The 22,340-nt window shown below is 47.5% G+C and overlaps 1 protein-coding gene across 1 annotated transcript in view; it reads left to right on the forward strand.

The window, feature by feature from the left end:
• Positions 1–306: 306 nt before the first annotated feature.
• The window catches only part of nherf1b (NHERF family PDZ scaffold protein 1b), a 35,247-nt gene continuing 13,213 nt past the window's right edge, over positions 307–22,340 (forward strand). The window contains exon 1 of the mRNA XM_080524516.1: positions 307–1,201. Within this exon, the coding sequence (XP_080380642.1) occupies positions 677–1,201 (525 nt within the window). The 5' untranslated portion in view covers positions 307–676. The remainder of the gene's footprint in view (positions 1,202–22,340) is intronic.

A 22,340-nucleotide genomic window follows, 5' to 3' on the forward strand; every position in this document is an offset into this window, starting at 1 on the left:
TGTCTCTCTATACAACCTAATACGCATAATGTCAAGATAAGGAATTCACCATTATGTTTACACTAAGAACACAGGTATACAAACTGTTGTATTCACAACATGGTGCATGCCCGACAGCCGCAGTCATTGCTTGCACTTGTTCATTCTTATACCCCCTTGACTGACGCGCCTCCCTCTAGGGGTGTTTGTCATGGCCCCGAAGGCGGAGTAAAGAGGGATCGGTGTTACTTTTCTGCCATCTGCGCAAACGTCACTGTCCTTTATAAACTACTGAGTTCAATTCAGTAACAGATCTGAGTTGAGGAACAGTTTCAGCCTTCAGGCTACATGACATACAGATTTAGTTGTAGAGGAAAGCCAGGGACTTGCCAGGGACACATATCGGGGGGGTATTTCCCTATGCGTAAAGCCTGTAGTTCTAGGAGTGGCTTTAGAAAGTGAATTGCAACTGCGGGGTGACAACTCGTTACCAAGTGACAGCACTTTCACACACACACATAGCCCAGTGCTGTAGACGCTCTTCTCCGAGGGCAGGTTGAGATCCCGAACGACGGGTACCACCCAGTGCTCAGCATCCCAGGGCAGAGTTCGCATTTCCATTTGCCATTTCAAGCGAGTGAGTGAACGACGATTCTCAACAACAGGTTGAATCGGCGCAATTTAAAGAGCAGAAACGATGCCGAGCAAAACCGAAGATCTTCGCCCGAGGCTGTGCGTGCTGGAGAAGGGGGACAACGGCTACGGGTTCCATCTCCACGGGGAGAAGGGTAAGACCGGCCAGTTCATACGGTTAGTGGAGCCCGACAGTCCGTCCGAGACCTCGGGGCTCCGTGCGGGGGACAGGCTGGTGTTCGTGAACGGGGACAACGTGGAGAGCGAGAGTCACCAACAGGTCGTGTCCCGGATACGAGCCACCGTCGCGGGCACGCTAGAGCTCATCGTCGTCGACCTGGACACCGAGCAACTGTTGAAAAGACACAACATGAAGTGTCTCAAAGAGTATGTCACGGAGGGGATTCCGTTGCCCCGCCGCGACGAGTCGGAGAACGAGGATGACGTGGAGGAGAACGGGACACCGAGGGGGTCCACCACACCTGTCCCCGGGAATAACGGGACACCGAGGGAGTCCACACCTGTCCCCGGGAAGAACGGCGACGTCCACAACCACGTTGAGAAGATGCTGATCATAGATACCGAAAAGGTGAGTGATATCAAAGTCAACATAGGGTTTGAATGTTCTACCAAACGATTACTTTTAATAATGACATTGTCACAGTCTCTGCAACAATGTAACCATTTCAATAATTCCAGAAGGAGACAGCTATTTAGATGTGTTTTTTTCTCCCCGCCACCAGGCGACATTATACACTTGACTTATGATAGTTACAGTTGTGAGACAGTATGTTCTCATGTAGTATCTGTTTTCAACCACACCATTGGGATATCTTTTGTGATAAAACTGCATAGTGGCAAAAAAAAAACATTAATATGGACAGCTGCAAAGCTCAGTATACCCACTCTCTTCATTGTGGCAGTCTTGGCAGGACTGCCAGGTCGTAGGCGAGTCAGTTGGCTGGACATTTGTTGTGGGTGGGGGGTATATGAGAGGAAAGGACAAACAGCTTGGTTCAGGCTTGAGTTCAAGTAAACAATACAGGGACAGGCCAGGGACCTCTCTCTCTATCGCTCTCTCTCTCTCTCTCTCTCTCTCTCTCTCTCTCTCTCTCTCTCTCTCTCTCTCTCTCTCTCTCTCTCTCTCACACACACACACACACACACACACACACACACACACACACACACACACGGACACACACACACACGGACACACACACACACACACACAGACAGACACATGGACACACACACACACACACGGACACACACACACACACACACACACATACACAGCTGCACACTGTGGCTCGGCGGTCCAACACACACACACACACACACACACACACACACACACACACACATACACACACACACACACACACACACACACACACACACACACACACGCACACGGACACGGACACACACACAAATGCACACTGTGGCTCTGGGGGCCAATCACTCATGCATATTCATGTTTATGAACTACTCATACACAGCATATTATATCAACTATGAACTTTTTAATCATTGAACCTTCGCTGCTGCAGTAACAACCGTCAGCTGTAGTTCAGGCATTCATAGAATTGTGAACAGTTGCAGATTCCCTGGCATGTGTCCATGGCACTGCACCCCACTCACCTGTTCTCTTCTTATCAGCGTACGGCTGTTCTGTATTTGGCAACCAGGGACACAAGAAAAATCATCTGCCAGACTTGCTCACTACTGGCTCACTACTGGCTATATCTTATGTCACGTCTAAAGCATGCTTGGCCAGATGTAAATGAATGCGATGCTGTACGCAACATCTACTACATTTGTACAGTTGGGGAATAGGTAAAAACACTTTCTTTGTAACAATATTTTGTTGTTTGTTGCTGGATATGAACTGACATCAAAGTTCAAGTTCAAGAATTTGAGGTCTACTGCTGAACACATGTCTAAACACACCACATCAAATAATGGTGGATGCTTAAGTATCTGAGAGAAATATTTCTGGTCTCTCTCTGGTCTTCCCTATAATCAAGCGTAACTCTGAGAGGCCTGATGAACTCAAGCTGTCTCTGGAAATATTGTGTGAATGCCATTTCTCACTGTTTTTCTCACTGTCAGAATACAGAAAGAGACAGATTTTAGTCCCCGTGCCCCCCCCCCCCCCCCCTCCTTTTGCACTGCCAAGCTAACGTCATGCGCATTGGATTCATGAAAGCTCGGAAGAAAAAAGAGGCTCTCCAAAACATCTGTCGCCCCCCTGTTGTGTCCCGGATGTTTACCCCAGCCCGGGGCTCTTAGTCTCAGTCCCCCTCTGGTTCCTCTTCAGACATGCCGTAATTACCCAGACTGCTCCGTTGACACCACAGTGTCTGTTTGTGTCTGTGCTCCAATGTGGTGGTCCACGGTCAGAGTGAATTTCACTGTCGAGTGATTTGCTAGCGAGAGTCTAAACAGTCAGACTGCCCTGTCCAACCTAGTCCAGCCCTGCCCTGTCCTGTCCAGCCCAGCCCAGCCCAGCCCATACAACCAAACAGTGATATGCATTTTCACCACACATTTCTAGCCTGGCAGTGTACACAGCTGTTCTTCTCAGTAACACCATGATTGATCTTTAATCTCTGAACTTCACCTCTCCCCTTCTCAACCTCCAGGCCTCTGTCGATCCCATGTGTAAAACTCAGCCAAGGGTGTTTATAGTAGTCAAACTTACTGTGCAACTCAGGGGAGAAGTTAGGCAACACGATCAAGTCACAGCAACATCGCCCGCCCAGGGCACACAAACACAGTGAACCAACAGAAAGTTGCATAAGTACAAGATTAACCGCAGGATGCAAAAACCAATCGCACGTCATGTTATTTGTTCACTTCACACACTGGTCGAAGCTCATGCAAACAGGCTATCTTGTCGGTGGTTTCACACTTAGCCGCTTAACTGTCAAAACACAAACACAGTTAGAACTCAAGTACGTCGTATCGACACGTCGTCGGAGCGAAAGCGCTTTCTAATTGGGTCGTGGGGATGTGTTTTTTTGTTGCTACATACAGTAGGTGGGAAAAAGGACCGACATTTGAATGGTTCCCCAAGGCTTTTGCTGTAACTGTAACTGGCCTTCAACTTGTTTGGGTGGTGCAGAGCATCTGTGGGCCCTGGTCTGGAAAATGACTCGAGCGGCAGCGGCACACTGTAAAACAGGCGCAAGGGATGTTGTTTGTCTTAGAAGTACACACCGATTGTTCCTCTGTTTACTTTCGACCTCATACAGAGAGTCTAATGGAGCTTAATGGGGCTGTGGTATTGTATTTAACGCTGGCAAACAGCTGAGAAGGAAATGGTCCAGGACACAAACAACAACCGCACGTTTGGACCACACCTCATGTTGAAATGATGCTTTTCATATTGTTTTTTTGAATGTTGTTGAATGATTTTTCTCTGGTCTCTGATTTTTGTGCTTGCTTGCATAGTCGATGATGCATGTGCAGAAAGTGCTGAATGCTTTTTATATTGGACTGTCGTTGGTTATTGAAGCAGAGGTAATTATATTGTTTTTAACCCTTGAGGGTAGAGAACAATACATTACATTGGACAACTAAAGTTCAGAAACAATATCGTTAACAATAGTTCCAGTAATAAGAATCTCAGCGCTTGTTTTTCCTCCGACAACTATGTTTCTGGAATTTTCTCCCTGCATCCTGTCCGGCATTCCTCAACTGTGGCCCAGCCAGTGTGTGACACACACACAAACACGCACACACACACACACAAACACGCACACACACACACGCACACACACACACACACACACACACACACACACACAAACACACACACACACACACACACACACATGCTCACACCACACACACACACACACGCACACACACACACACACACACACACACACGCACACACACACACACACACACACGCACACGCACACGCACACACACACACACACACACACACACACACACACACGCACACGCACACGCACACACACACACACACACACATACACACAGCCTGGGTGAACACACACCGTGTTGGTTTAACAGTCACACTGACGTCTTTACCGCCCGCCTGGCCTTTCTTTGAAGAAAAACAAAAGAGGATACGAAGAGGAACGCCCTTTTCCGGAAACTAAAGAGCTAGTTCACAGGTTGCCTTGGTTACCCTGATGGAGTATGCGCTCACTCAGGGTAGGAGGAGGAAAATGATGGACTGATGAAGGAGGTGTGAAGCAATGGAGTGGGTACTGTATGGAGGCAAGAGGAGATTGAAAAACAGAGAGATGGGGGGAGCTCAGATGCAAATAGGAGCTGAAGTGTTTGTGAAGAGCAAATCATGCTGTTGAGAGCAGATTGGTTCCAAAGGGCTTCTAATGTTGACCAGGCAGGTCAATTTTTACACTCCCATTGTTACTACATGCAGTGACGTGGGTGGGGAGAAGCTCTCATTCAGTAGTACTCAAAGTTATTCTGGGTCCTTACCAGATCTAGATGCATAAAGGGAGCGGTTTTTCCTATGGGAAAATCATCTGCTATCGACGACACTTTTGACAAGTGATAATTGAAGGAAACCAGAAGATGACGTACGGCTCGAGTCGTATGGTCTTCTAGTTGACTTTTTCAAACACTAAACACACACACATCATCGCAATCTGAATCTAAATACAGTATATTGTTGGGTATGCTTGCCCCTGCTGGCGAGGAACACCCACGTCAACGGAGACTCTGAGATTGTGATCTGAGCCTGCGAGAATGCCAGTTCCTGGAGGCCTAAAGGAACCCTGGTTGAATGGCCTGGCTGGCTGGCGGGGTTACATAAGTCTGTTTTAAAAAAAAGGCAAATTACAGGCGGGGAAGCGCTCTCGTTGTGTCGGATGAAATGGACTGTGACAGGGTGAGTTCTGCTGCCGAGGGGAGGGGTCGTGGTGTGTGTTTCCTGGCCCAGAGGAAATCTGTACGGAGCTAACCCGTCTCAGTACCGGTAAAAAGAGATTCTGTAGCGTCCAAAAAAGGAGTGCGAATCGCTTTTTTTTTCCTGATTTGTTTTTTGTTATTTTAATTATGTTCTCTGCACAGGGGCTCATAGACAGACGTTCCAGTCAGACCTGCAGGCGTCCTCCGTATGCCAGTTGGCTGTCCCCATTAGGGTGTCTCTCTCTCCAGGGCCTCCACCGGATACCAGCCCTTTAATCTACTGTTCATATAAAAGGGCTTATTAAAGAGTGTGGATCAGCCACTGCCAGTCTGCCACACCCACAGGACTGATGATTTTTGTCCCTCACAGTGTTGCTGTAGAGAGGGAGGTGTTTTTTACCGTGTGTGGGACAATAATGGATCTCTAGGTATTAGTACTCACTTTGGTAAATGTGTAGGAGGGCTCTTCATCTATATCGGTTTCGCCTCCACCGCATGAAGCGAAGTGCGTGGGTTGACGATGACGATGAACATTTTCTATCTTGTGGTCAGGCACTTGTAAACCCCCCCCCCCCCCCCCCCACACACACAAAAAAGCAACCGCATTTCACAATTAAATCAAAGTGCTCCCGACGTGTGCAAAGCAAGCCTTCCAGTTCAATAGATTTTGAACCAGGGCTTGTCTACAAGCATTCAAGAATCAAGATAGATTATTTGAGTAAGATTGCTTATTTGCTCAGTGGGTTGAAGTGTACCCAGTGGGTAATAGTAATGTTTTTCAGACCAAGTTCAGACCATTGTGTGTATGCACTCAAGTTAAGACCTAAGACCTAAGACACGAGACCTAACATGTTTACATTCGCTTTACCAACTATACCCCAACCCTAACTCTCTGATGTCATACACTCTAAAATGGCTGTTGAACAAAATGTTCCAAAACTCTATTAATAGAATAACAAGTCAACTCTTTATGTCTGTCTCTCACATTTGACTGACCACACCTTAGTGTAGTTTGTGACCCTGCTCAGAGAAGCGGCTGGCTGCTGTGGGAATCTTGTCCCGGGGTCTTGGCCAGCACCGAGACTCCAGAAGGCTTAGGCTGGTTTCCTGTCATTGTTGTTGGTGGAGGTAGGGAATCAAGCAGACCCCCTCCACCTCCTCCTCCCCTTCCTCCTCCTCCACCTCCTCCTCCACCTCCCCCTCCCCTTCCTCCTCCTCCACCTCCTCCTCCTCCACCTCCCCCTCCCCTTCCTCCTCCTCCTCCTCCACCTCCCCCTCCCCTTCCTCCTCCTCCACCTCCTCCTCCACCTCCCCCTCCCCTTCCTCCTCCTCCTCCTCCTCCACCTCCCCCTCCCCTTCCTCCTCCTCCTCCACCTCCCCCTCCCCTTCCTCCTCCTCCTCCTCCTCCACCTCCCCCTCCCCTTCCTCCTCCTCCTCCTCCACCTGCCCCTCCCCTTCCTCCTCCTCCTCCTCCTCCACCTCCCCCTCCCCTTCCTCCTCCTCCTCCTCCCCCTCCCCTTCCTCCTCCTCCTCCTCCTCTGCTCTGCTTTCTCCTAACCAGGGCGGCCAGTGTGCCTCACAATGGAAACCCAAACCTTTACTTCTATCTCTTTTATGAAATACAGTAGCTAAGTAGTCCTTATGCAAACTGTGAACCATAAAACTAAAACAGGATAGCAGGCAAATGGATAAAATGCTAAACAAGTGGTCATTGCTTACCTAACCCTTACCCTAGATCAGCTCTGATTGTGATTGATTGTATATTATTGTTGTCTCTTTGATTGGGTCAGATCTATGAGTCATATGATGAATGTGTGTGTGTGTGTGTGTGTGTGTGTGTGTGCGTCTGTCATGTTTGCTCATTCACGTCTGTGTGTGTGTGTGTGTGTGTGTGTGCGTGTGTGTGTGTGTGTGTGTGTGTGTGAGAACGCTATAGGGAGTCACCCGTCCCTTCCCTCCTCTTTGTTGATTGTGTAGCTGTGTGTTCCAAAGGAAACGGTCCACATGACAAGACGGGGTGGAGGGCTTACCAGAGTGTCACGGGCCACCGAGGTTTTTAATCCAAGGATCTTTGTATGACGTGTGTGGCTGTGCGGACGAGGTGTGTGTACAGTCAGTGTACATATTATGTATTATTATATTATGTATGCTTGTGACTAGAGTTGTGTCAGTGTGTCAGTTTTGCTACATAACTCTTGTTTTGTTTGTCTCACACACACACACACACACACACACACACACACACACACACAGACAGACACCCTCTGAGCCAGGGTTCGATCCTACGGAGTCCCTGTTTCAACTATGAGCTGTACAGGACGATACGCTCCTAAGAACTGTGTCTGTTGTAGAATGTCCAGTAGAACAGTCTGTGTGTCTGTCTGTGAGCAGGGCTCTCAGGGGTGGGTTGGTTGGTTGACGGAGGGTTCGGAGCTGAGGGACCACCAGTGACACGCTGGGGGGGGGCAAAACAGCAGCGCTACTGTCTCTCCCTCTCCAGGGGCTCCCGCCCCACAGGCCCCAGGTCAGAGGTGGACGTGGAGGGAGGGTGGAGGTCGTCAGACCCCCCCCTCCCCTCTCTCCCCCCCAGGGGGTGGCAGTGGGAGGAGGGCAGGGAGAGACAGGAGTCTCCAGGCTCTCTCTCCTGGGGATGCGGGGGCGTGGGGGGGAGGAGTGGGGCGGGGGGGGGAGTGTACTACAATAGTACGTTCCATTTCCCATTCCATTCTCTCCAGGGGTCACAACCCTCCTCTGACAATGAGGGAGAGGGCCGCTCCCTCCCTGGACAGGACAGGGGGGTGGGGGGGGGGAACGGCACTCAGCTCTGCTCACCCCCGAAATAGATTCTCTCTCACTCTGTCCTCCCGCCCCTCTCCGCCCATGACCATGACCATGACTCCATAGAGCGTGACCAGAGCACAGCACATGAACAGATACATACTCAGTGCTCACAGTATTGTACAGTACAGAGAGGCTCTCACGTGGATCAGATGAAATCAAATCAAGTTTTATTTGTATAGGCATTTCTCACAAGATGTGATTCAATGCGCTTCACATGATGACAGAACACACAAGCAGGCAAGGGTCAAAAACCCGGACACTGTGCATCCAGGAAAATTTAACTGCTTTGGCGGAACTGCTTTGTCCAGCACGGGGCACAGATCCTGGTACAGGTCCTGGTGCTGCCTGGTACAGTCTGGTACTTCAGCACCCTGGTACTCTTTCCTGTCAACAGAAAATCTCAAGCGCAATTATGATCAACAACACAACAACAATAACAACAATACAACCTGGTGCCGGCCCTGGTACAGCCTGGTGCCGGTCCTGGTACTGGTCCAGGTGCCACTGACAGCTATCAGTGCCCCATCATCAGCACCCAGTAATCCTAGTTCTATAATCCCCAAATTTGCAACTAGTAACTAGTAAACTAGTTTCAAAAGGCGAGATTGAATAGGTTTTGAGGTCTCGCTTAAATATGTTTTGGTTTTGGACAATCTCAGGCTCTCAGGTAGGGTGTTCCACAGTCTAGGATACTGAAGGCTGACCCTCCATATCTCTTGGTCCTGGCTTTTGGTACCATCAGAAGTTCAGTGGCACTGGACCTCAGGGGTCTACCTGGTGTGTATCTTACAAGCATGATGTATTTGGGTGCATGGCAGTGGAGTGATTTATAGACTAATAAAAGAGTCTTGAAGTCTATTCTATAGCTGACAGAGAGCCAGTGCAGTGATCTCAGGACTGGTGTGATGTGTGCTGTTCGTCTGGTCCTTGTAAGGACACGTGCAGCAGCATTCTGAACCATTTGCAGTCGACTAATCACTTTTTTTGGTAGGCCTGTCAGGACAGCATTACAGTAATCTAGCCTGCAAGTGACAAACACATTCGTTTTTCAGTGTCTGCCTGGGAGAGAAAAGATTGTACCATAGTAATGTAAATCAAATCAAATCAAATTGTATTTGTATAGCGCATTTCTTACAAGATGCAACTCAATGCGCTTCACACAATGAAAATGTTCAGTCAATCAGTCAATCAATCAATCAATACTGACAGAGCCGCGAGCAGGCAAAAGTAAAAAACCTGTATACTATGTAGCCAGGAAAAATTCCCTTGCAGCCCTCTACCAATAGAGCGACTACTAGCCAGTTTGCTTACCAGTACCCAGCGGTCCCCCAGGGGAGGCCAAGGACCACCGGCACAAAGCAAGCAAGCAAGGGCAAAAACCTGTACACCATGTATCCAGGAAAAATTCCTTGCATATTATCGGCGTACACACTGTCCATAAATTTAGTGTTATATTTGCATCGTTCTGCATCCAGTATGGTCACAGGTCCTGCCAAAAGAGAATCTTAAGCACAGTTATGATGCAACAACACAATAGAGACAATAAAGATGACAGCAATACAACCTGATGGTGGTCCTGGTACACCCTTGTACCGGTTCCAGTACTGCTCTAGGTGCTATTTGGAGCTGACGATAAAGGACCTCATGTACTGTATAGACTTTGTTGTTTGTACTGTATGGACTTTGTTGTTTGTTGTTGTTTGTTCCTGCCGTTTAGGGCGAGGGTTTGTTTATCTGTCGTTGAATCAGCCAAACCTTTGTACCTCAACCTCAAACCCTGTGTGTGAATACAATACGGAAGAGGGAGGTTTCGACGGCTTTTGACCGTCGCGATGCTTTCGCAGGAAGTCACGACTTTCTCTCTCACCTAGTTGACCTCCTCTTCCTCTTCGCTGCTCTCTCCCTGACGCCTCCTCGCTAGCACCATTGCTCTTGGTCTGGTGAGAGAGAGAGTGTGTGTGTTTGTGTGTGTGTTTGTGTGTGTGTGTGTGTGTTTGTGTGTGTGTGTATGTGCAGGTGTGTGTGTGTGCGTGTGCATGTGCGTGTGCGTGTGCGATGTGAGACATATTGTGTGAGTGCACCTCTTTGGGTGGTGGAGTGAAGGGTGTGGGGGGTCAGAGACAGGAAGTGTGGTCTCAGAGATAAACTGTGATGACTCGTCAGGTCTGGTGTGTGATAGCGGAGGACCAACGCACTGATAGAGACATGAGGATGCAGGAGGGACAGGCCAGACGCGGACAGACAGACAGAGAGGTGCTGAGGAGCGACAGAACCAGTGTTTCAATTACCGGGGTCCCACCCCCCCAAGGACCAAGCACCACCAAGCAAATCAGGGCACCCCCCTTATCACTGAAATATCAACATGGGCTGAATATCAACATTATTACTGAAATATCAACATGGGCTGAATATCAACATTATCACTGAAATATCAACATGGGCTGAATATCAACATTATCACAGAAATATCAACATGGGCTGAATATCAACATTATCACTGAAATATCAACATGGGCTGAATATCAACATTATCACTGAAATATCAACATGGGCTGAATATCAACATTATCACTGAAATATCAACATGGGCTGAATATCAACATTATCACTGAAATATCGGCATCCCCATAAATCACCCTCCATAAATGTGACAACAGCTGGTGAAAGCGGGAATAACTCGGCAACCGATCAAATGTTCAGACTTTATTATTCTGAAAAATGTAAATAAATGTCACTGTTGTTGAAAATCAATGACACAATCACTAATCAAGTCAAACTATTGCAATGCAATGGATTCGGTGAGTAATCCCCACTACTACCTAGTTAGTGTAGGGCAGTGGGGATTACTCACCAATCCGTTGCCTTGCAATAGTTTGGCTTGACTAGCGAGTGTGTCATTGATTTTCAACAACGTTTTGAATTTTTTATTTACATTTTTCAGAATAATTGGTTGCCGACTTGTTCCCGCTTTCACCAGCTGCTGCCACAAATGTTACCAACGTCGTTCGACTATTGTCACAGAAGTTCTAACAGTGTCTTGTAATTGGAGCCCTAGGCAGCACCTTCCCTTTAGTGTCAATTGTAAGCCCAGTCTGTCCTAACTTCAAGTGGAGGGGGTGGGGGGGTGGGGGGGGTGACAGTAGGGTTCATTGTTCACCCTGCAGCTAGCCCAGGGGACTACCCTGAAACCTCACACCCCCACACAGCCTCAATGGTGCCTTCCTTACACCCCGGCCTACATCACAGCCGTACTGACTTTAAACCCTGCGTTACAATAGTGAGCTTGTTATCAGATACTTATTAACTCTGTCATGTGTGTGTGTGTGCGTGTGTGAGGGGTCTGTAAAAGGGTAACCCTTTTTTAAAATGAAAATTACACATGACAATCACGAGCGAGGGATTTGTCATATTCCACTGAGTAACCATGGCGCCTCTTGACTTTGTCACCTCTGTTAGTTACTCTGTCACCAGATCAAAGGAGCCCTGCACAGCCTGCACAGAGAGGTGGGGCCACTTATTAAGAAACTGCAGGAGAGAGAAAGAGAGAGAGAGAGAGAGAGAAAGAGAGAGAGAGAGAGAGAGAGAGAGAGAGAGAGAAAGAGAGAGAGAGAAATAAAGAGAGAGAGAAATAGAGAGAGAGAGAGAGAGAGAGAGAGAGAGAGAGAGAGAGAGGGACATTTTAAAAACTATTAGTGACAGCAGTGGTGGGGGTGTGTGGCAGATCTGCTGTGTGTAGGGCTCTGCTCAGTGTCAGTACAGCCTCCTGGGCTGGGGTGATGATTTGCAGGGTCGCGTGGCAGGGGAGGGGAGGGGAGGGCAGGGGAGGGTGCCTGCCTGGACTTTGGATCCTATCAGTGGCAGCCTATCAAAACAGCCTTTCCAGACGGAAAAAACCCAGAGAAATATACCAATTCCTAACAGCACGGCACATTATCTCCCCATAAGATGCACAATATCTGTCCTAGTAGTGGTGACCTAGTGGATAATAAGTTCAAATCCCACCTCGGAACACCACCACTCGTGTGCCCTTGATTTAGGCAATTTAGCCCTAAATTACTCCAGGGAGACTGTCCCTGTAATCTCTAATTGTAAGCCGCTTTGGATAAAAAAAAGCATCTGCTAAAATGGTTAAAATGGAAATGTCCTATCCTATCAGAGCGAACTGGTCCAGTGGGATGTGGGATGTGGTCTTTTCCATGGCTGTGGCCCCTGTGGTTGAGTCAGTGACCTGGCTCTCTGTTCCAATGACACCAAGCTACAGTATGTGGATGTCCTGCCCAGGCCATAATAGTTATACAGTACCCCATTCTATCCATTGGCTTCATGTGGGAGGGAAAATATGAACCAGTCCGCTGGCAGAGTTACAACAGCCTCTGGCACTGGCGGACGAGAAGCTGTTTCCAAGCCGAGGACTTGACAGCAACAGCAGCTGCCCAAGTGCTCTGTTACGTCCAATCTGATGATGATGATGATGATGATGATGATGAATGATGATGATAAGGGGAAGAGGATGGACGATGCAAATAGCCGGTCGTTCAGGAGACGATTAACCTTCCGGGATGTTCTCCTGGCTGGAGCTTGTTGGGTGGGTTTACAGCCGTGCCAGGGCAAGCTTATGGTTGGCCATCTCCGCTGTCAATCAGTTAACACATGGAGTTCTACCCGCTAGCGTGTTGCAGACAGATTGTAGTGTGTTGCTGTTATGAAAAACACACTGGTCCACTAAATAAGATGTTTGCATACACACTCCTCTGCATTCTGGAGGTTAAAGGGAAGTGATTTCGGGGATACGACCGTATAGAACTTTGCCGGAAGAAATGTCATGTATACAGTAGAGCTGACATGATAGAGAATAACATATGTTCCGTTGCCACACTATGTATCTCTAATAGGAGCATCCTGAATAAGACCCCTGTTTGTTTATCCCTGCAGTGCAGATGGCTATTTCAACCCTTCACACGTGGCTCAGGGGTACTGCAGCTTAGCTTTGTGGTGGTGTGCCAATTTAACTGAAGCGTCGTTGGTTGTGGGGGTATCTTATCATCTGGGGAGTACTGCTTCCTGGGGGGTGTTGGGGGGGGGGGGGGGGGGGGGCGACATCATGCTGAGAGAGAGGGCTCCTTTGAGCTATTCATCTTAAAATAAGAAATAGTCTCCAGCAGTTGTGCACTGAACATCACTGGACCGACTAGCGGATCGCCTGAGCCGCGTGTAGACCGGTGAGACAGCAATGAGTACGCAGGTTGGTGTTTTTTTTCGAAAGCTTAAAGCGATACGGTGTCGCACCTGCTCATGTGAAACTAGGCCTTACGGTTAAGCCTAGGTGTTTAACCCCAGCAGCCACAAACATCAAACCTCTCGATTGGTTGTGGGTTCACTCCCACAGCCCCATCAGTCATACATGGTTTGGCCTGGTAACCCCACACTGTACGCTGGGAGCGAATGAGTCAGTTGTTTACCCTGGAGGAGTTGGTGCCGAACCCCTGTCTCTCTCCCCTTTACCTGACAGTGAGCGCCCCCACCTGCTTGGACACCAAACCTCTGTCCAACCGATTACTTACTGTAAGTCACAGCTTTAGAGGGGAGGGCCTGGGTGCACACTCTCAGTAGGCCTTGTGCTGGGTCTCATATGTGACAGCAGCTGGTGAAAACGGGAACAAGTCGGCAAACAATTAAATTGTTCAGACCTTTATTCTGAAAAATGTAAAATAAATTTCAACACACACAATTTGACACACTCTCTAGTCAAGCCAAAATATTGCAATGCATTGGATTCGGTGGGTTAACCCCACTGCTACCTAGTTAACTATAACACTACTTTACATTGTTAGCAGGCTCACAATTACAAGCTGTGTTAGTTGACTAGTGAGTCTGTCTGTGATTTTCAACAATGCTGAAATGTAAAAAAAATAATCAGAATAAAAGTCTGAACATTAAATCGTCTGCCGACTTGTTCCCGGGTTCGCCAGCTGCTGGTCGCATATCTCCTGTTGGTGTAGCGATCAGTGTAGTACACTGTCTGTGTGCTCCTAAATCCTCTTGACTGTTAAACATAGCTGTCAGGTTTTCTGGATGGATTTAGGCAGGTAGAAATGCCCACCGTCGCCCACTGTATTTGCACACAAACACTTGAGTTGAGGCTTGAGTGAGTCAGTGTCAAAACTGGGACCTTCGTGAAATCAAGCTCATCAGTGCAGCTGGGGTCAGGATGGAAAATGGCTGTTCCTTTTTCCCCCCACAGATCTTCGTCTGTTTGTTAGATGTGAAGACTGTTACCACTGGGGAACTGATGTGCCAGTGTCTGTTTGTATTGTATATTGATTTCTCTTTTATGTGAGGAAGTTGAGAACAGAGGGAACCTTTCTCAGGAAAGATGCATCAACGGTTCCTGTGCTGCGTACTTCCCTTTGTGGTGGAAAAGGTTATGTCATTGAGAAAGCTTGTTTAGCTAGTAGGAACCTATTCTCTCTCGCTCTCTCTCTCTCTCTCTGACTGCCAGGGGACACCGTTCACACGACACAAAGCTGTCTGTCTGGCTGCTAGGATGGTTACATGTATGATCATGTTTGACGATCCTATTACAGGGATCTTACATACACTCTTCCTTCTCTCTTAGGTCTCAGTCTCTCTCTCTCCCTCCCTCCCTCTTACTCTATCTCTCTCTCTCTCTCTCTCCCCCCCCCCTCTCTCTCTCTCCCCCTCTCGGGATTAAAGTGCTATTCATCTAGTGGTGGCTGCTCAGTTGACTGTAGATAACAAGACTTTCCTCTGTGGAGCCAAAGGTCTGCCTGCGAGACTAACAACACTATAAAGACCAAGCAAACAACACAGGGTGAAGATAGACGGGGGGGGGGGGGGGGGGGGGGGGGGAATAGAGGCAATAGGATGTTCCAATGTACAGAGGAGAGAGAACATATTGAACCCGACCAAGAGCATGGTACAGTAGACACAGCAAGTGATAGGGTATGAACATAAAGTGCTGCCCATAAATACGATCTCAGGAACAGAATGTAAAGAACGCGTTGTAGCCGTTAGAAGACACTGTTCTGAAACATTTTATCGAGGAGTTCTATAACAGCGCAGTCTTCCTCATTACCTCTGGAATGTTTCATTTCCCTGACACACAGAGACAAACAGAGAGAGGGCTTCCATGCTTGATGTTATCACGTCGAGACGAATTGAATGTCAACTATTTAATGGTTGCTCGTCGTAACCGGTCGTAAACCTCTCTCCCACCTGAGGGTTACTATGACCACCGAACTCAACTTCCGTTTGGGATTTGGAAACAGTCACATCCTTTTCCCCGAATTGGACATCTTTTCCGGTGGACCCCTCCTCCTGCATTCTCCAAATATTATGACTTGATTGGGAGCCCTGGGATCTGGGAACCGTTCAAAACAAAATAAAGAGTGAAATTAAAAAATCCAAATATTTGTGACCTGAGACTGAACTCAGGGTCAGGGCTAATATCTGAAACAAATATTGGTTGTAGCGTTGGAGGACATTTGAGATGTGTCACTACAGCGCAGGGACAGAAGACGGAGAGATTACTGCAGCGCAGGGACAGGAGACATAGATATTAGATTAGATTAGATTAGATTCAACTTTATTGTCATTGCAGAGTACCAGACAATGAAATGCAGTTAATCATCTAACCAGAAGTGTGAATAGTGACATAAAAACATGATAGTGATAGGTACAGTATGGCAAGTACGGTAGTTAGAGGTATATACAGTTATGAGCAATATACAGTTAAGATAGCTATGTACAGTATGGTATGTACAGATGTAGTGGCTATATCAAAGGAGGTATGTGCAATATGCAAAACAAATATGGTATGTCATTTATATTACTGGTCAAATCCATTTTCCACAGTAGTACACACACTATTGCATTTGTGGAAACCAAAACTATGAGTGCATATTGGGATGCTCTCTCTATGTTTCAACTGATTGTCTCCTGTATCACGCCCACTGATCAAGAACCAGACTATTGACTATTGCAGCTGACTCGGGTATCTGAATTTTGTGATAGCTTTCTGGGGTCTCTCTCACTGTTGTTCTCTGCAACTTACCGTGCAGTGAAAAGGCTGAGTATGCATGTACCACACACACACACACACACACACACACACACACACAGGACGGGCCGTAGGAGTGAAGCACCGCTTCCTCCCCAGGAGAAGGCCCTGGTTTGTGTGTGTACAGCAGATTCCGCAGATTCCGTGCCCTCCCGAAGATTCTTCCACGCTCCGCTCCGCTCCCGACACAGACGGTCCTCTGTTGTCCCTGCCACGGTCCCTCTCCTCGTCCCGCTGGCGGTGACCAGATGACCTCACCCCTGCTCCTTTCAGCTTCACCCTTCCCATGTTGACAGGAATACCCCTCGTGTTGTGTACTGCAGTCAGAACTGCAGAATCACTCCCCATCTTCTGCCGGAGACTGATGACCCAACTCTTCAGGCTACACTACAATTTAAAAACATTTAAAAAAATAAATAAAAATCTTTCTTCTACAGCAGTGGTTCTCAACCTTTTTTGGGCCAGCGCCCCCCTGTCCATTATCCAGGCCTCTTACTGCCCCCCATCAAAAAAAGTAGGCTTATTTTCTTCCCTGAATATTAATGTTGACTAATATTCTGTGTTATATCATTTAAAAAGCATGTCACTGAATGCCAAATAATAGATTGAATTTAACTGGGCAGTTGGAATATCATTATCGAATTTCTCATATCAAAACTTCAGAACTCAAGTTCCAAAGTTCAGAGCTCTGCGCTCTGGGAGCGCTCAGAGATGGGTGCTCTTGACTGAAAACACGGTTTTGTCAGAGCGAACTGACCGTTCGTGCATTTACGAACGTACCCGTAATAACACTGCTGACAGCTGATTAATACAAAAGACGCTGACAGCTGATGCGTTCGTTTCCAGGACATCACAAGAGGAGCAACATATCACAAAAAAGCGATCGTATATTTTAGTTTGTAAACGTTAAGACGAACACATCGCAATGCTAACCTCAGAATGGCACTAGGGATAACATCCACAACAACACTTAACAGTAATACATTTATGTAATATACTGTGATGAACCTGCGAGGGGAGGGGACATTCGTAGCTGATTTCTCTAGGTTAGATTATTGGTAAGCGACAGAGAACTTTCCGGACTGGTTTATTACAATACGATCGCTTTTTTGAGATAGGTTGTTCCTGCTGTGATGTTCTGGTATGGTGGTATGGTATTAGCACTCATTTTAAGTAAATTAAATAAGCTGTATTGAAAGGAAGCGAACGCATAAGCGCAGAGGGTAGTGTGTATACGCGGGGAGTGAGTATTTGGCACGACAGGCTTACGTCACTGGTGGGGACATGGACTGAGTATCAAAACTAAAATAAGAAATGTTCTCTCTCGCTTATAGCCAACAATTACAATGAGCCCACATGTCACTCAAGCATAGCCTACAAGGAAAACACTCATAGAAGTTGGGCATTGAAAGTTGGCTTGTGCTAGCATTAGCTATGGTGCATTCATGGTCAACATGACGTTACAGATGGGATGAACCGGGTTTCTTTCTATCGTAGCCTAGCATAGTATTGCAATTTCTGCACTGTACATGAACTGTCAAGATTCTTCTACAATGCAGCTTACCCAGACACATTGGAAACTATCAAAAGCTCTGCCTTTGCTAGCTGAGTTTTTAGCTTCTCCATCTTCTTGATGACACTCTCACTTTTATTTTTTTGGGCGCTGGGCTACATGTGTCTGCGTCACAGAGCCCGGCCACGTTCAGAGCACTGCGCTCTGGGAGCGCTCAGAGATGGGTGCTCTGACTGAAAAGACTGTTTGTCTGAGCGAACTGACCGTTCGTGCATTTACGAATGTGCCCGTAATAGCACTGCTGACAGCTGTTTTTCATGAGAAAAATACTTTATGCGTGAACGCCCCCCAAGAACACCTCAACTCCCCCCTTTAAAAAATATTTGTTCCAGCGCCCCCCGATGTTGTCTGAACGCCCCCTGGGGGGCGGTACCGCCCCCGTTGAGAAACGATGTTCTACAGGGTATCCGCGGTGTCTTGAAAAGTATTGAAAGTTGATAAATCCATTTTGAGAAAATCAAGACCCTTAATAAGTATTAAAAAGTCTTATCACGATTTTATGAGGTCTTGAATTTTGTAGGTATTTTTCTGAATTAGACTGTCCAAAGAGTTTGAGTCCTAAAAACGTTTAGTAAAAGTTTATTGTTTATTAAAAAACAAAGATGAACCGGAAATTCTGTTGTATGATAGTGGTCTAGTCTATTGCAAACTAAAATTGTTAAGTTAAAGGTGTCACTGATGTAAACGGTTACAGCTCGAAGTGGCGGTGAGGTCTGGAAAAATATTGACAAGGTCTTTAAAAAGTCTTAGAAAGGTATTGAAATTAACCTCACGATTCCTGTATATACCCTGTTTTAGCACGACGACTGCCAATGGCCCCTGGCCTGAGCATAGATTCCTTTTTCCTGCTATGACTGGTGGATAGATGATTCACTTACTTAGTCAAATGTATTTATTGGAAGTTGCTTTGGAATAAGCCGTCTGCTAAATTCCGTAAATGTAAATGTGTACTACGGTTTCATGTAAATGTAAATGTGTACTACGGTTTCATGTAAATGTAAATGTGTACTACGGTTTCATGTAAATGTAAATGTGTACTACGGTTTCATGTAAATGTAAATGTGTTCTACGGTTTCATGTAAATGTAAATGTGTACTACGGTTTCATGTAAATGTAAATGTGTTCTACGGTTTCATGCAAATTATGTAACACTGCCATGCCATGCCCAAAAACAGGAAGCAGAGAAACCTCAGCGACCAACTTCTTCATTTATACCCACATCATATGTCAACCCATCCACCCATCCATCCATCCATCCATCCACCCACACATCCATCCATCCACCCACACATCCACCCATCCACCCACACATCCACCCACCCATCCATCCATCCTCCCACCCATCCATCCATCCATCCACCCATCCATCCATCCATCCACCCACACATCCATCCATCCACCCACACATCCACCCATCCACCCACACATCCACCCACCCATCCATCCATCCATCCACCCACCCATCCATCCATCCACCCATCCATCCATCCATCCACCCACACATCCATCCATCCACCCACACATCCACCCATCCACCCACACATCCACCCACCCATCCATCCATCCACCCACCCATCCATCCATCCATCCATCCACCCATCCATCCATCCATCCATCCACCCACACATCCATCCATCCACCCACACATCCACCCATCCACCCACACATCCACCCACCCATCCATCCATCCATCCACCCACCCATCCATCCATCCATCCACCCATCCATCCATCCATCCACCCACCAACCCATCCATCCATCCACCCATCCACCCATCCATCCATCCACCCACCCATCCATCCATCCACCCATCCATCCATCCATCCATCCACCCACCCACCCATCAAACCACCCACCCATCCATTCACCCAGCCACCCATCCATCCATCCACCCATCCATCCACCCATCCATCCACCCATCCACCCACCCATCCATCCATCCACCCATCCATCCACCCATCCATCCACCCATCCACCCAGCCATCCATCCATCCATCCACCCACCCATCCATCCATCCACCCATCCACCCATCCATCACTAGGGGTGTAACGTTACACAAACATTTCAGTTCGGTACGTACCGCGGTTTTTAAGTCATGGTTCGGTACAGTACAGCAGGGAAAAATGTGTGATGTAGTGTACAGTTACTGTTAAATAACTCGGTGGCCCTGGATGTCCACCCATCGGTCGTGAGAGCGATAGCAGATGCCTTGGATAAGTCGTGGACAACTATAGTTTGTGCTTGTTTATAAAGGTCTGGTATGATTTGCAGGCTGAAATGCAGATGAGAGGGAACTACGTAACGAGGCTCGATTACTTTTAACATGTGTTTAAAACCTGTGTTCTCGACAACAGAGTATGGTCCGCAGCTATAAAAACACATGGTGTTTGTTATTGCTTTGGCCTGGTCTGAATTGTTAGCGAGAGGCTGCTTAAATGCCATGGGGAGCTGGGTTTGCACTTCACAGTTTTTCTTGTACCTGTGATGTTCACATCGGGTGATGCCGTCTCAAACGAGTGAGCAAGTTCGACGTAGCAGCCACGCGATCGCAGTCGAACAATTGTAGGTAACTGAGAAACCGTAATGTGTTCCGTTCGTTTGGAACGCGTCGATGAGGGAGATCAGACTGGAACTGCACCAGCACGGAAGACTATAAACAACATCATTAGATGGCGGAGGCGGTCTGCTGTGGTTAATGATGCTGGTCACACTCAGGTCCTGCTCCTTCGCACGCGGCGTGTGTCTAATCAACAGCTTTATTGTTTGCCACACTCCTGCCGCTCCCCTGTGCCGTACGCGGTGTGAACCTCTACCTCCCTCAGGATGTCTGGGCAACGTTGGTCCACACTTCACCTCAAGGTTGAGTCAAGGTTGTCTGCTGTATACACATTGCAGGGATCAACTGTGAGGTTTAGTGCAGTGTGGCAGCCTTTCATTTCTTACGTGGAACGTCTAACAATGCCTCTTACTTCTTGAAAATGGCTTTGTGTTATATATGAGAAGTACTCTGTGAACTGTTATTTATTATTCTTTTTGTTTTGTTTTGTTCTTGTTTTCGCTGTTTTGTCTGTGTGCTGTTGCGTACTGTAATGTCTCTGAAAACTAAATTAAAAAACACATTGAGTAAAAAAAAAAAGTTGTCTGCTGTTCTGAACAGAGGGAGAGATGGAGTTCACCCAGAAGGCTCCTCCAGGGCTGTGGGATGTTCCACGGGCAGCTGTGGGCTTCGGTGACGGCCGGCCCCCACACACCACAGCCCTGCTCTCTTCAGTTATGTTAGTCATTAAGTAGTCATTTCACTAAAGGAGCCCGTTGCAGATATCTTATCATAGTTGTCGAGGATACTATCTTTGAGCCTCAAACAGGAGTTCTTTTGGAAAGGGAACTCTAAAAGGTGATTCTCTGTCATCCGTGATGTACTATGTAGTTGTTGGTGTTTTCTGGGTTAGCTGCTCTCAGGCTGTGGCGTCTTGAGATGGTGGAAGGACGGAATTGGGGGGAGGGGTGGGGTTCTTCCCGCCCTGCTCTCCAGCCTTGTACGGGCCATTCCTGAAAGCGGGAAGCAGGTGGAGTCTTCAGGAAACCTAGCTTTTCCTGGACCTCCACTACACAGAGGGAGAGGTTAGAACTTGTAGGGGGGAGGGAGGCTGCTTTTGTTCGACTCCTTAAACAAAAGGCCGTTCCTGTCTGAGTCTCTGACTGGAGAGCAGCTCCACCCAGCCGACCGGCCCCGTGTCTGGAACTGTGTGATGAGACTGACTAAGAGGGAGGACTGACCAGTACTCCCTCTTACGTAACTCAAGAGCTATTCGCCATTCATTACTTCTTTACCCAGTACGTGTGTGTGTGTGTGTGTCTGTGTGTATGTGTGTGTGTGTGTGTGTGTGTCTGTTTGTGTGTGTGTGTGTGTGTATCTGCATGTGGGTGTGCACGTGCACGTGTGTGTGTGTGTGTGTGTGTGTGATTGTGAGTCTGTGTATCGTGTGTTGATTTCTATGCTTTTGTGTGGAGCCCTCATCTGTCGCTCGCTAGAGTGTTCTCACAGAAACTGTTCAGGAGAGGTTGAAAGTGTAACTACTGTAAGTGGCCTGCCTCAACCCGTGCGGTCTACACACAGTAGCGTATTTGGAATATAAGGTGATTGAGGTTTGTGTAATTTGGTGGTAAGAGGAAGTATGGGAGTATACGGTCACAGCGACATCGATTATGACTCACGTCTTGGCCCCAGCCCTGTATTGGTGCTGTATTTAGCTCTGTGTGTGCTTCAACCCCCCTCTGAGGACTTATCAGTGAAACGTCCCTTACTAAATAAA

The sequence above is a fragment of the Nansenia antarctica genome, assembly GCF_963989245.1.
Source record: "Nansenia antarctica genome assembly, chromosome: 2".
NCBI lineage: Eukaryota > Metazoa > Chordata > Actinopteri > Argentiniformes > Microstomatidae > Nansenia > Nansenia antarctica.